This window comes from Choristoneura fumiferana, chromosome 8 (assembly GCF_025370935.1).
Source record: "Choristoneura fumiferana chromosome 8, NRCan_CFum_1, whole genome shotgun sequence".
Taxonomy (NCBI): Eukaryota; Metazoa; Arthropoda; class Insecta; order Lepidoptera; family Tortricidae; genus Choristoneura; species Choristoneura fumiferana.
This window is the reverse complement of record NC_133479.1, coordinates 4,038,983-4,053,660: the sequence shown is the minus strand read 5'-3', so window position 1 is coordinate 4,053,660 and position 14,678 is coordinate 4,038,983. Positions and strand designations below refer to the sequence as shown.

Below are 14,678 nucleotides of genomic sequence, written 5' to 3'. Positions count from 1 at the left end.
TATCGTGGGCTTCATTGAGGTTGTGTTGCGAATAACTGTACAAAATTCAAGACTCTAAACCCAGTGCTAAAATTTCAAAAATTTTCCCTATCCAAATTCAAATTCATATCAGTTATTCAGTAAATAGGCCGCAATGGGCATTTTTACACGTCATTTTTTTCCACCACCTCTTTCCCAGCACTTTCGGAAAGACCATCATTGCCAAGAAGAATGCGCCGCAAGAAGCTTGGCAGAAAGTCATTTTTTCAAAATAAAATAAGTACAAATAAAATACTTAAAAACTACAGTAAGTATACAATTAAAGAAAAAATTACAAAATAATAATAACAATAATACACGGATGTATGGGGTCCCTTAGTTACAAAACTATCCCGTGGAAATATCGGGATAAAAAGTAGCGTATGTGTTATTCCAGACGTCCGGCTACCTACATACCAAATTTCATGCCTCTAAGCCCAGCGGTTGTTATTTCGAGATTTTATCCCTATCCCGTGGGAATATCGGAATAAAAAGTAGCCTATGTGTTATTCCAGAGGTCCAGCTACCTACATACCAAATTTCATGGCTCTAAGCCCAGTGGTTGTTATTTCGAGATTTTATCCCTAGTTATCCCGTGGGAATATCGGAATAAATAGTAGCCTATGTGTTATTTCAGAGGTTCAGCTACCTACACACTAAATTTCATGGCTCTAAGCCCAGCGGTTGTTATTTCAAGATTTTATCCCTAGGTATCCCGTGGGAATATCGATTCAAAAAGTTGTCTATGTGTTATTTCAGACATCCAACTACCTACATACCAAATTTCATGACTCTAAACCCAGCAGTTGTTATTTCAAGATTTTATCCCTATCCCGTGGGAATATCGGAATAAAAAGTAGCCTATGTGTTATTCCAGAGGTCCAGCTACCTACATACTAAATTTCATGGCTCAAAGCCCAGCGGTTGTTATTTCAAGATTTAATTCCTAGGTATCCCGTGGGAATATCGGGTCAAAAAGTCACCTATGTTTTATTCCAGACGTCGAACTACCTACATACCAAATGTCATGACTCTAAGCCTAGCGGTTGTTATTTCAAGATTTTATCCCTATCCCGTGGGAATATCGGGATAAAAAGTATCCTATGTTTTAATCCAGGTTATAAACTAACTTTCCGCCAAATTTCATCCAAATCCGTCCAGCCGTTTAAGCGTGAAAAAGTAACAAACATACTCACTCACTCACTCACTCACTCACTCACAAACTTTCACATTTATAATATTAGTAGGATATTCTGTACATAACATTACACTAACTGATCCAATTCTGTTCGAAACCATATTAAGTGCGAGTGCGACAAAAGAACAGATAGGTAATTCGCGCTTTACTACTGCCAACTGCGGGTGTACAAAACCTTTGAGGCAGCCGACGACGCATTCGGCACGCGACCTTGTACATTTATCCATTTTGTGACCGTCGGAGATCGTAGGCGCGTCAATTTAAAAATGCTAGAAAACTAAGTATTTGTCCGAATTTACTCTTTATTTATATGTGAGTATTTTTTTTTTTAATTGATTTACAACCCTATCCTAAACCTAAACGTTGGTGCTGAATAATAACGACCATCGCGCGCAGCACTAGAGTTCAATGTTGCTTGGTGGTGCGCGGTGAATTTGCTAATAAAAATGCGGCTTTCGTCAACATCAAAAGAGAGAACCTTCTGTACTTGTACTATTACTTATTCTGTGTCATTAGTGGGTTGCCGCTCGGCTCGCCTTATTTTATTTTGCAACAATGACTTCGAAACGATATAATCCGTATAAGTTATATTGTTGTGTTTACGAATGTATAAATAAAAAGAAGATAAAGGAATCGGAATTATCATTATTCAACATTCTTTAAGATATTGAAAGGTCGTTCTCTTTACTGCTCTAATTTCCTAAGTCCCTGCCTAGTAATAGTTTTGTATGTTTGTACTTAGTTATTTAGTGATAAAATTCTTTAATTGGTTGGTCAGAAATAAGATTATGGTTTCGTCAATACGGAAATCTGTAGTAGACAAAGGTAGTAGGTAGATAAAAAAAAGAGAGAGTCCCTTCTGTACGGTAGTAAGTACTATTAGTTATTCTGTGCTCTAGAGCCGGGTAAACACCTCATTATTATTTAGGGGGAAAAAATATAATTTGAACGCTAACCCTAAATGAGCAACAATTTGGGTAAGAAAAACTGACTACGAAGCTTGAGTTCCCGGGTTCGATCCCCGGTCGAAGCAGATATTTGTGTGAATAATACGAAATGTTCGTTCTCGAGTCTTGAGTGTTTAATATGTATATAAGTATGTATCTAGCTATTTAAGTAAGTTTATCCGTTGCCTAGTACCCATAACTACTTACTTACCACAATGACAAATACTATCTTACTACATATCTATACTATCCTACTTAATAATTGTATTATATTGTATTGTAAAACTATTTATTGTACATAAAAACACATGAAAATAACAGAACACAAGATAATAATATTGTTGGGGAATATTGTTGTGTCTTGTGTAGTGTTGTCTATTGGTTGTGTTGTGAATAAATATATTTCTTTCTTTCTTTCTTTTCTTTCATTTGGATTGTATTAGAATAATCCAGTGTTAAGAAAAAGAAAATAAATCTACCTATTATATCGGAGTAAATAAAGAACATTTAGGGGCTGTTTCAGCGTCCATTGATTAGTGTTAACTGACGGTTAAATATGATGCCGTCTCTATTTGTTTTGTTCGAATAGACGGAGACGGCATCACATTTAACCGTCAATTAACACTAATCAATGGATGGTGAAACAGCCCCCTAGTTACTTTGTTAAAAAAAAATCGTTTAAAGATTTTTCGTTAACTGTATCTACCTACTTACTTATTATTGTTTTTTTTACAGCACTTTGGCTGCAACTCGACATCTTAAAACTTAACAACGTTTGGAACCGAAAACGATTTTCTTACCTACATACGAACATTGCAATTTAAATAAAAAGCTTGTAAAAATACTCAACTGTACAATTACGGCAGCAGTAAACGTTCTTTTGTTTTTCGGCGTAACTAATTTATGAATGATACCGTCAAGGAATAAAAAGTGGGGTCAAGACAGGTCAAAGTTCACGGATACTTGACTTGGACGCTCCCTAATATAATATCTCTACCTACCTGACTAAATTATTTACTTTTTATACCTTTCAGTTTGGGAATATTGCGTATAGCTATTTTTGACACTGCCACTAATAAGTCTAAGTCTGTTTGTTTGCCACCTCTTCACGTCTAAACGTTTCGCGATTTCGCAAATACTGTCATTAATATTTATTTTATACTTGTTTTATTTTGTGTACTTATGTAATTTGCGAAATGCGAATAAACGTTTCTATTTCTATTTCTAAACCGCTGAACCGATTTAGATAAAATACGGTACACAGATTGGAGTCCTGGGGTAGGAGACAGGATAGTTTTTGTCCCGGAAAATTCCCTAGTTCCCGCGGGATGGCGATAAACGCATTCCACGCGGATGGAGTCGCGGGCAACAGCTAGTATTAAATATAGATCTGGATTACTCCGGAGTACTGGAGGAGAGGCCTTTGCCCAGCAGAAGGACACAAATGCCCGAGACTTCTTTGAACGAACCTTTAGGTCTGGTAGTCGGCATTCTGGGATTTCATTATATTTCCATGGGAATTTTCAAAACTTACATCGTGGTGTTCATGCACGTTGTATGAATAACACCCGTGCAAAGTTTCATGTACTTATCTAGACTTAGCGGTTAAGTACGAGTATATAGGATTTTACACGTGGGAATTACGGGATTAAAAGTAGCATATTCTGTTATTATTCCAGATGTCCAACTATCTACATAGGCACCAATAGGTACAATTTTTCTTGCACGTCTAAACCGTGCTTAAGGAGTAGCAGAGACCTGCCAAAACATTCCGTCGGTACCTTGTTTGTTAGCCTACAAACAATGGTAGTTCAAAGCGTGTGCATATGCCACTTAGCACCATAAATCAAAAAAGGGGTCAAGGCGATTGCTAATTATAACTACTATAAGCAACCCAAATTGCTGGAAAACAACCGAACGATGCTGTGAGACTTCTGAGGATGATGGATGGCAGTGTTTAGATCGGATCGACTGGGCTGATCCGAGTAAACTGTCCCAGTTCTGAGACTTCGAGAGCTGCAGCGTAGAAAGCAATTTCAAACTATTTGGGTTGGATTATGTTCGAACAATTTTTCAAAGTGTACTACACTAATGAGCGAAGACAACAATATTTTGATAATCTAATTTAATACTTTTAAACGTATCGTTCTTGTATGTCTATTTATTTTGAGGATCTTGGATACAGCTCTAACAATTTGGACGTGCATTTGGAGGTTTTCGGCGGCAAACAATCGAACTGTTTTAGCTATATAGATCTTAGGTTTCGGTAAACAAGTACTGTCAAGTTTTGCCTATTAGCGTTTAATGATAACCAATTCACACCAATTGACCTAGTCCCAAATTAAGTAAAACTTGTATTATTTAGGTAAATTACATACAATAAATACATAGTACACATCCATGAGTCGAGTACATACATAGGTATTTTTCACAAACTATCTGCCCTAACCACGGATCGAACCCGGGACTTAAAGCTTTGCAGTCAGATTATCTAACCAATACGCTTTCGCGGTGACACATATGGCACACAAACTTACGTCGAGCGAAGCCAGGCAGTACCAGCAGAACACGTGCTTGCACCGCTTGCACATCATTTGCGCGCATCCCTCGTCCTTCTCTATAGGCACGCGGCACATCGGGCACAGTTTGATGAGCTCTGAGTCAGGCAGAAGCGGTGCGCCCGCGCCGCCCGTCGACGACGACGCGGCCGCCGCCTCGCATGACATGCTGCCGTGCCACTGTGGGAGAAAAGAACGGGTTAGTATTGCAACCGGTACAGCGTCGGCCCATATCAGGCACAAATGGGAGTTGCACAGCTTATCGTGGCACTACAGTTTTTCTGCTACTTTTCATAGGGAACGAGTTGTATACTGCCTCATAAATTTAATTCGTATTATTTCAGGATATGGTTGGGCAAGTTTGACTAAACAAAGGTTTGAAAGGCGACCTTTTTGAATCATAAACATAAATTCCGATGAATCATCTTAAAAAAAGTATTAAGTCAAACTAGGGACCTACTTCCGAAATATTCTCGGTTTAATTATTTTAAAAAAGGTTTTACGAAAGGTTGAAACTTAAAAGATATAGGCTAAATAACATATAAAAAAAAATAAGACTACTGATCAAATTAATGCTGTATTGCGGCAAATTCCACTAATCTATGTACTTAAATGCAATTTATCACAACGCATTTCAACGCGATAACGATATTTCGACGATAGCAATTTTAATATACGTTAATATTTAGGAGTAAAAGATTCCATAATGGGTTCAAGTTCAACCTAAAATTGAATATTCTGACGTCAACGTTCCATAAATAGAACAAAACACATTAAAACCTTACAGTGACGTATTTTGTCTAAATATAGACTTACGATTACGAGTATAACTAGGGTTGCCACCTTTTTTTAGGGCGAATAAAGTATTTTTTCATTTTAGAAGGACAAAAATAAAGTACACAGAATAAAAAAAGAGTATTTATTATTTCTCCTTAAAAGTGGATACCAGTTTATTTAGTCTCACAAGTACTCATAACCAGTAACGAGCCAGTAAGAATAAGTTTTACGTAAATAGAGTATTTTAGCGTACTTTATTGGTGTCGCAGATTATAAAGTACGCCTACATGAAAAAGAGGACAATACTCTATTTTAGAGTACGGGTGGTAACCCTAAGTATAACGCCAGCAAAAAGAAATAAAAAAAAACTGAAAAAAACGCCGCCAAAAAAGACAACTAAAAATTATGCACTACCTTGCCCGCGACTTCATCTGCGAAGAGTTCCTTTATCCCTATCACGCGGGAACTATGCTAATTTCCTGCAAAATTAGCCTAAGTTAATTTAGTATTAGTACCTAGTAATATTTTTTTCATCTAAGCGTCGTCGGTCGGGGGACCGCTAAGGTTAACAGGAAACTAAAGTACATATGTTGTATTTTTTAAAGTATTAACCTTAGCGGCCCCCCGACCGACACCGACGACGCTTAGATAAAAAAAATCAGCATAGTCCCCGCGGGATAGGGATAAAGGAACTCTTCGCGGATGAAGTCGCGGGCAACAGCTAGGTACTGCATAATTATTTTTTATTTTTTAGTTGTCTTTTTTGGCCGCGTTTTTTGTCGGCGTTTTTTTTTCGTTTTTTATTTTATTTTTGCTGGCGTTTTTGTGTCGGGGATTTTATTAAATTTTAAATTTAAGTTTTTTTATTTCATATTTTTTAAACTTTGGTATAATATTTTTTTAGAAGTGTACTAGTGTGTTGGATATCCCGACTGCAGCATCAGCTCATCGTGTTGCCACCATTGTATTGTATGTAGAATCAAATACTTATCAAAAGGAATCAAACACGACATATCTGCTATTATTTTTTCAAGAGTATACTGGTGTGCTGGATATCCTGGTTGCAGCATCAGCTCGTCGTGTTGCAACCACTGCATTGTAGGTAGAATCAACTACTGATCAAAACGAATCCAAACACGACATATGTGCTATTATTTTTTATAGAGTGTACTAGTGTGCTGGATATCCTGGCTGCAGCATCAGCTCAGCCTGTTGCCACCATTGCATTGTATGTAGAATCAAATACTGATCGAAACGAATCCAAACACGATATATCTGCTATGGTTTTATCAAGAGTGTACCTACTAATGTTCTGGATGTTTCAAATTTTAGGTCCCAAATATGTTTGAAAGTAAAGTAAATACCCATTATGCATCTAAGATTCCTACCGCAGCGAACAAAAGAGCTGATGATCTTGAAACGGCTGAACCGATTTTGATAAAACATGTCTAAGAACATCGCTAGAAAACCTGCTTTCAAATAAAAAAAAACGCATTCAAATCGGTCCACCCGTTTAAGAGCTCGGTGCCACAGACAGACACACAGACATACAGACACACATAGCGGTCAAACTTATAACACCCCTCTTTTTGCTTTGGGGGTTAAAAATATGCTTGGAAACGTAAACGAACTGTGACGATTATATTTGATATGTCTGACTGACTGAAGTGATGATGATAAAAGTGATAGCAAAATAATACGAAGTCTTTTTATTTTTTACAGTGTTGCTTTGTTTAAAAGGGTTGGGGTACGTTCATGCCGTTGCGGCACTACTAGTAGTCTTTTAAGTTTAGTTTTAAGTTAAAGGGTCATACTGAAAACCAGCGCTGCGGCTTGCCGTAGCAATACGCTGAGTATGGCCCTTTTTACTTCTTTCGGCACAATGTTTATTTTATTTATTTTTGTTGTGCCGAATTTAGGTAAATAAATGTATTCTTTCTTTTCTTTCTTTCTATATCAAACTTCCTCTGTAGGACGTGCTAAGTAAGTGTAACTGTAACTGGCACGATTGTATATTAGGGTGGAGCGAATTTTCATTTTATTTTGAATGCTGAATAGTGTTAAAACAGTTGCGATTTGTTTTTGTTTTTGTTATCAAATAGCTGGCAAACGAGCATGCCATTGAGCATTTTGTTCAAAGGTTTATGAGAAAAATAAAAATATTTAAACCTATTTTGAGCCCTCTACTGTCATTCAAATTGTGTTTTTATCTAAAATTATGTTGTCATCTTATTGTACGGGACCCTTCGATCAATCCCGCACTTCGCGATTGCACTGGTTCTACGAATGGACTATGGTGGACTGTATTATCAAAGGGAATTTAAAGGAAACTCAGAAACTATTGGAAGGCAGTACCCCTAGTGTAAGTTTTCGGTTACAAAATACGTCTCGATCGCGTTCGCGTTAAAATCTCAATTTATATGGAAACATGAACAGCGCCTCTAGCGGAACGTTTGCGATTTTCGTGTTTCCATACAAATTGAGATTTTAACGCGAACGCGATCGAGACGTTTTTTGTAACCGAAAACTTACACTAAGGGCACAGGACTTGTCCTCGCGCTCGCCGTACTATTAATGATTTACGAATCTTGAAAGAATCTTGAACGAACGAATATTTGGCGGTCTAGCCACAGTTTTAGTTTTTTTTTTATTCTACTGGATGGCAAACGAGCAAGTGGGTCTCCATATGGTTAGAGATCACCACCGCCCATAGACACCTGCAACACCAGGGGATTGCAGATGCGTTGCCAACCTAGAGGCCTAAGATGGGATACCTTAAGTGCCAGTAATTTCACCGGCTGTCTTACTCTCCACGCCGAAACACAACAGTGCAAGCACTGCTGCTTCACGGCAGGATTAGCGAGCAAGATGGTGGTAGCAATCCAGGCGGACCTTGCACAAGCCTTGGATTGCCGTGTAGGCGCTACTAGTGCCTGCACAGCGGCGGGGGTGGATACAATTCCTGGTTCGTTTATTGGTTGAGGGCAGTGGAAAATTCCATCGCAGTGATTTTCCACTGGCAAGATTTGGAAAATGCGTAATACAGACTTGTTTGATCAGGTTTGGGTCAGTGGAAAGTTTACAAGTGTTTTGATTGCAAAGCGGCTCATTTGGCCGTAGGTATACTTAATTAACAGAGTTTGTTTGTTATTACTAGGAACGGGTGCGGCGTCGTATATAGTCTTAACTAACAGAGTTATGATTATGTACAAAGCTATGACTTAAATAACATATATGACTTATGTACTAGGGTAAGGGTGTGGCGTCCTGCACGCTTATTCAAAATACCTTACCTTCTTAGTTTAAGTAAAACGCCAACCAACAAAATTATAAATTAAATATACTGCTAAAACTACCAATACCACCTATTTTCGTTTAAGTATGTTTAAATATGAGTTGTAACACGAAACTGTATGTATTGATACAATTTTTGATTGAAGCTGACGTCCCGTCACTTTTCAGCATAAAAAATATTTATTTATTTTTATGTGAAATTACGAATTTTTCATACAAAAATCAAAATCTTCGAGGTAACTTTCAAGGCAGAGGTCTAAAACATATGTCGAAAAAATAATATAAAAATATTTATGTAAGAAACTAGTCCATATGCAAGTTTATAGAGATATCCGAGACTGATTAAACAACTTTTTTTTTCTCCATACATAGACGCTCCACCCTATTGTATATAAACTCCAATTCAATAGAATCTGACAATCCTGTAGACACTTCCAGCCTACTAATATAAACACCGGGCTGCCTAAGGCTTTGTCATGTGACTATTATTCTTTTTTGATTCCATTTAGATGATAATTGCAACAACAGGGACATATATAATCAAGTGTGCCCACGATATGGTGTCTTAAATATGTAGAAAATTGACAGATTCTATTGAATTGTACTTAGGTACGCCGAGCAGCAACAGCAATTAACGGTCGAACATACCCAGTAATTGTTGTTAGTTGTATCGAGGTGGTTACGCCACCGTCACCTCTATTGGGTTATAATTTGAATACAATGGCGCCGAAAATGCAATGACACAGTTGTCGATGTCGCTACGATGGGAGATTAAAACGTGGATGTTTTTTTTTATTATTAACAGTGGCATTTTCACTAGTGTTAGTATCAGAGTTAAGCATGGTTTCCATCGCGAATGGAGCGGACTCATTAACTTACATCGACCAACTTCGTAGAGGTATGTAAACTCCAATTCAATAGAATCTGACAATCCTGTAGACACTTCCAGCCAGACAAGATAAACACCGGGCTGCCTAAGGCTTTGTGATGTGACTATTATTCTTTTTTGATTCCTTTTAGATGATAATTGCAACAACAGGGACATATATAATCAAGTGTGCCCACGATATGGTGTCTTAAATATGTAGAAAATTGACAGATTCTATTGAATTGTACTTTAAGTACGTTCATGCAGCCGATCATTGTACGTTAAACAGCAATGAGTCCGTACGGAGTCCGTTCGGCTCACGATGTAAATTGGGCTTGAAACCGAGTAATTAGAAAAACTCGCCAAACGCGAGTCTGACTCGTGTACCGAGGCGAGGGCTCCGTAAAAAGGCTCCGTAAAAAATTGTACGGAGATGATGAGATGATTAATCTTTATCAGTAGCTTAAGCTTACGCCGGCGACTTCGCATCCGTGATATTTTTTATTGGTAATGTTAAAAGTTAAAAATATAAACGGAGTATTTATCAATATTCAATACTAATAAAAAAATAATGTAGTTTTTTAAATGTTTTAGGTACATTTCCCTTTTACTTGAGGTGGGCGACGCAAAGAAAAAACGGTTTTGATTTTTTGCAGTGTTTGTACTTTAAGAATATCTCTGGGAATTGTGAAGCATTTTTTACAAGCTTTTAACGTGCAATGTAATGTTTCCAATCTTGCAGTGTAATATCTGCCACAGCGGAGCGTGCAAAAATATCTGACACGTCCTTCTGGTCCTAGAAATAGAGTCGTATCACATATTTATGCACGCTTGTTGTGTCAGATATTGATCCTGGTGACTGTATCTACCTATCTATGTATGTGCGGGTCAAATCTAGCAAGTTAAATTTGACCCACTTCCAGTAGTTGGATTGATTTAAAATTTGGCATACTTAGTTATTTAAATCTGGTGACAATACAATAATCTGGTAGTAACACCTGGTGGTCCAGCCAGGATTGTAACTGCAGGACGGAACTCCTCAGCGGTTAGTGGTATCGACTTGAAATTCGGTACGGAAATGTAGTATGGCAATGCTAGTACAGTAACAAAAAGTACCTACAGTCATCAAAAAAGCTTGTATTAAAAATTAAATAAAATAAAGAAACTTTTGAACGGTTAACTTGAATCTACTACATGCCATCTTTAATTCGATAAATTTAAATAATGTTACTTAAAACGGAAACCGGTGTTTTACCATATCTTGATTAAGTGTATGATGTAGTCGATTAAATATAGCCATTACCATATAATTACGTTTATTAATAAATCTTATTGAGAAATTATACATGTAACAGATCATTTACGACAGGAGTTGTCTTCTGTTTATCTTTGTATAAAACAAAATCTGCAAGTTTTCGTCGAGGGCGAATAATACTATTTATAAACGCCATCATAAAAATACTGGAGCCGTATACGGGTTTAAAAATATCCACACACATAACTAATACTGTATTTTCAATCGCGTAAGTCCGTGTTATAATATCTTTGACACCTATAGGCAGCTCTGAAGTTTACTCGCATAATAGCAATTAAACAGCACACCGAATTTAGATAAGTACATAGGTACTTATTTACCCCCAAATTTCAAATTTCAGCTCAAACACGTGCCACAATTATTGAAAAAAGGTACATTCCGTAACAAATATAAAATGTATGAAGCGGTTAAAAAGTGGTTTGGAATTTTTTAAACCATAAAACTTATTTGTACACACATACAAACGTTGCAGGTTAAATAAGAGCTTCTAAAAAAATAAGGGCATTTATGACTATTTCTTAAAAAGTTGTGTCCATTTTTCAATTTTTCAGTTGTCCACTTATTGAAAAAAAATCCTGACGCTATTTCACCACAAAAAAACAAGTAATATTGTTTTTATAATATATACAAAACCTTGTGGTAAAAGTGATAAAAAGTCATATAACCTTTGTTGTTGGATCCAATAGAACGTTTTGATGTAGTTACAAAATTACGATTTTTTTCCTCACAAGATTTAGTGACGTTTTCCTGACGTCAAGAAATTTTGGATGTTTTATGTAGTTTATGTTTTATGATCTCGTCCTTAGGTTTAATAATTTCTTGACGGGACAACTTTTTGAGAAATTCTCTTATGTAACAGCTGGTGAGATAACAATCTACTATTAATATAGTCATAATTTCATTATCTATCAAAGTTATGGGCAAAGGGAAGAGGTCGCGTTACCATCTCCTGTCGTAAGTGCTTCGCAACATAAAACAGTGCTATGTAATTATATGAAACATGAGCTAGCTTAACATGTAAATATTTATGTGCTATGAAATGCACCAATGTTATATAAAAAAACATAATAACACTTCTCAATTTAGCATCGGAAAACCACGCTAAAAAAGAACAGCTGGAAAAATGAATGAAAGTATAAAGGCAAAGCTACACATAGTTCGAAAATCTCAATTCATTTTCTTACACGTGATTAAATCAACGGTCCAATGGATGCAACGCATCTTATTTATGACAGAACTAGGTTTGTATGAAAGAATATGTCTGGAAAGTTGTACAGAAATGTGAAAAAAACTGGGATGCTCGTGTGGAAGATTTGGTTTCATTTTCTTCACGACCCGTGCGAAACCCCCTTTATTTAAAATCTTCTTAAATTCAGCTTTTGGGGAGACATCCCTTTAGACAGACAGACCGCCATTGGCGTCGTCACGCTATTACTTTTCCATTTCCCGTGTTATTTCATCGTATAATCATTAACTCATGACAAAGAATATTTTAATTAAAAGCCGAATAAACAAATCTCAAACCCAACGCGTCTGGCCCTATACTACAAAGTGCGAAATTCGAACTTCGTATCTTGCCGTCTCGCTGACGCTTATACGAGTGAGAGGGACGGTACGATAGCAAATTCGATTTTCGAGTTTCATAGTAGCCCCCCTCCCCCCTGACCCAAATACGGCGTCACTATCGGCGCCGACGCCTACAAACAATCCTAATTCTAATTTAACTCCGGACAAATATCGTCCTTACGACCTTTTGAAGTGTCCACGACGACCTTAACAACCTTAAAACAACCACATAGAGCTTATATTCCCTATTATCCCTTGCGGGCTAAATACGACAGCGCACGAGCGCCGCTAGGCGAGCGTTTTCTAACGCATTTCGTGCGTTTCCAGATAAACGCATTCGATTTTTTGTCAATTTTCAAAGTCGAAGTTGGAGTGGGAGCCATGCGTTCACGTCTAAGTACTTCATTAACCCTGGACAAACTTGACGTTTTGACTCAATCTAGGTCTGTCTATCAGAGGACAGTTTTGTCAGTGTCTACCTACTGTCTATTGGGTTTTGCCGTTGTTCGGTAAAAAAAAACTAACAAGTATAAGCCAAAAAGTACCAAGGCGTGACGTTACACGCAACTGTAACGAGTTGAATTTTGTAATTTTTAGGGTTCCGTACCTCGAAAGGAAAAAACGAAACCCTCATAGGATCACTTTGTTGTCCGTCTGTCAAGACCCTTTTTCTCAGGAACGCGTGGAGGTATCAAGCTGAAATGTATATCAAATACACAGGTCCTTTGGAGCTGTGAAAAAATCAAACTTTTAAGCCAACGCAATCAGAAGATACAGCCGTTTATGCCGCAAATTTCCGCATATTTTCGAAACTCGCAAGGGAATCAAAACCTACAGGGTACTTCCCGTGAACTCAGAATCTTGAAATTTGGTACGAAGCAACGTCTTATAAAGATAAAGGAAAACTTGCGAAAACCGTAAATTTTTAGTTACACCATATAATAAAAATATTTATACGGAACCCTCGGTGCGCGAGTACGACTCGCACTTGGCCTGTTTTTTTTGTTTAATTAACTAAACAGAAACTAGTGTTCAATATCCTTCAATAATTTAATTAACGGACTTAAAATATTTATTTAGGAAGCTAACCTATTATTTTCGAATGACTAGTCAAACCGCTGCGGTGTTTCGACCGTGCGATAAACAGAGATCGCTCCATCGCGCAGAGTCGTAGCCGAGCCTTATAGGGCTCGGGTACAGCCATTCATTCCGGGAACGATGCGACAGTTTGTAAGCAACGTGGGCTTTTATACATCCCTTAGGCGACGCGGGCGAGCAATTTAGGTTATAATTAAAACGTGCCGGTTCACCGTTTGTTTTTGAGGTCGCTACAAATTGAACGGAGGAGTTATCGCTCTTTAGGTACCTATACATGGGTTGGGCTATAGGATTTAAATAGTCAACAAAGAGGTATATTATATATAGCTTTGTTGTTCTCTGTCGATCTGGCTGTAAAATTGACTTATTTATAGCATTAAGGAATTAACTAATGATTTAAACCTTACTAACTAGCATTAGTTTATACAACAAAAAGCAATTAACCATTATGAAGAAGCAAATGGAATAATAGGCATATTTTTAACCCGAAAACTACCCAATCTATTTGTTAAAAAAATCCTGTACCTACCATAATCTAACCCGGTTATTATCCTACTAATATTATAAATGTGAAAGTTTGTGAGTGAGTGAGTGAGTGAGAGAAACGGCTGGACGGATTTGGATGAAATTTGGCGGAAAGTTAGTTTATAACCTGGATTAAAACATAGGATACTTTTTATCCCGATATTCCCACGGGATAGGGATAAAATCTCGAAATAACAACCGCTAGGCTTAGAGTCATGAAATTTGGTATGTAGGTAGTTGGACGTCTGGAATAAAACATAGGTGACTTTTTGACCCGATATTCCCACGAGATACCTAGGGATAAAATCTTGAAATAACAACCGCTGGGCTTTGAGCCATGAAATTTAGTATGTAGGTAGCTGGACCTCTGGAATAACACATAGGCTACTTTTTATTCCGATATTCCCACGGGATAGGGATAAAATCTCGAAATAACAACCGCTGGGTTAAGAGTCATGAAATTTGGTATGTAGGTAGTTGGATGTCTGAAATAACACATAGGCAACTTTTTGAA

At 37.3% G+C, this 14,678-nt stretch overlaps 1 protein-coding gene across 2 annotated transcripts in view; it reads right to left on the bottom strand.

Moving 5' to 3' along the window:
* LOC141430167 (uncharacterized) overlaps positions 1 to 14,678 on the bottom strand; it is a 141,993-nt gene that overhangs the window by 5,331 nt on the left and 121,984 nt on the right. For both annotated transcript variants that reach the window (XM_074090739.1, XM_074090740.1), the window contains exon 9: positions 4,701 to 4,901. In XM_074090739.1, the coding sequence (XP_073946840.1) occupies positions 4,701 to 4,901 (201 nt within the window). The remainder of the gene's footprint in view (positions 1 to 4,700; positions 4,902 to 14,678) is intronic.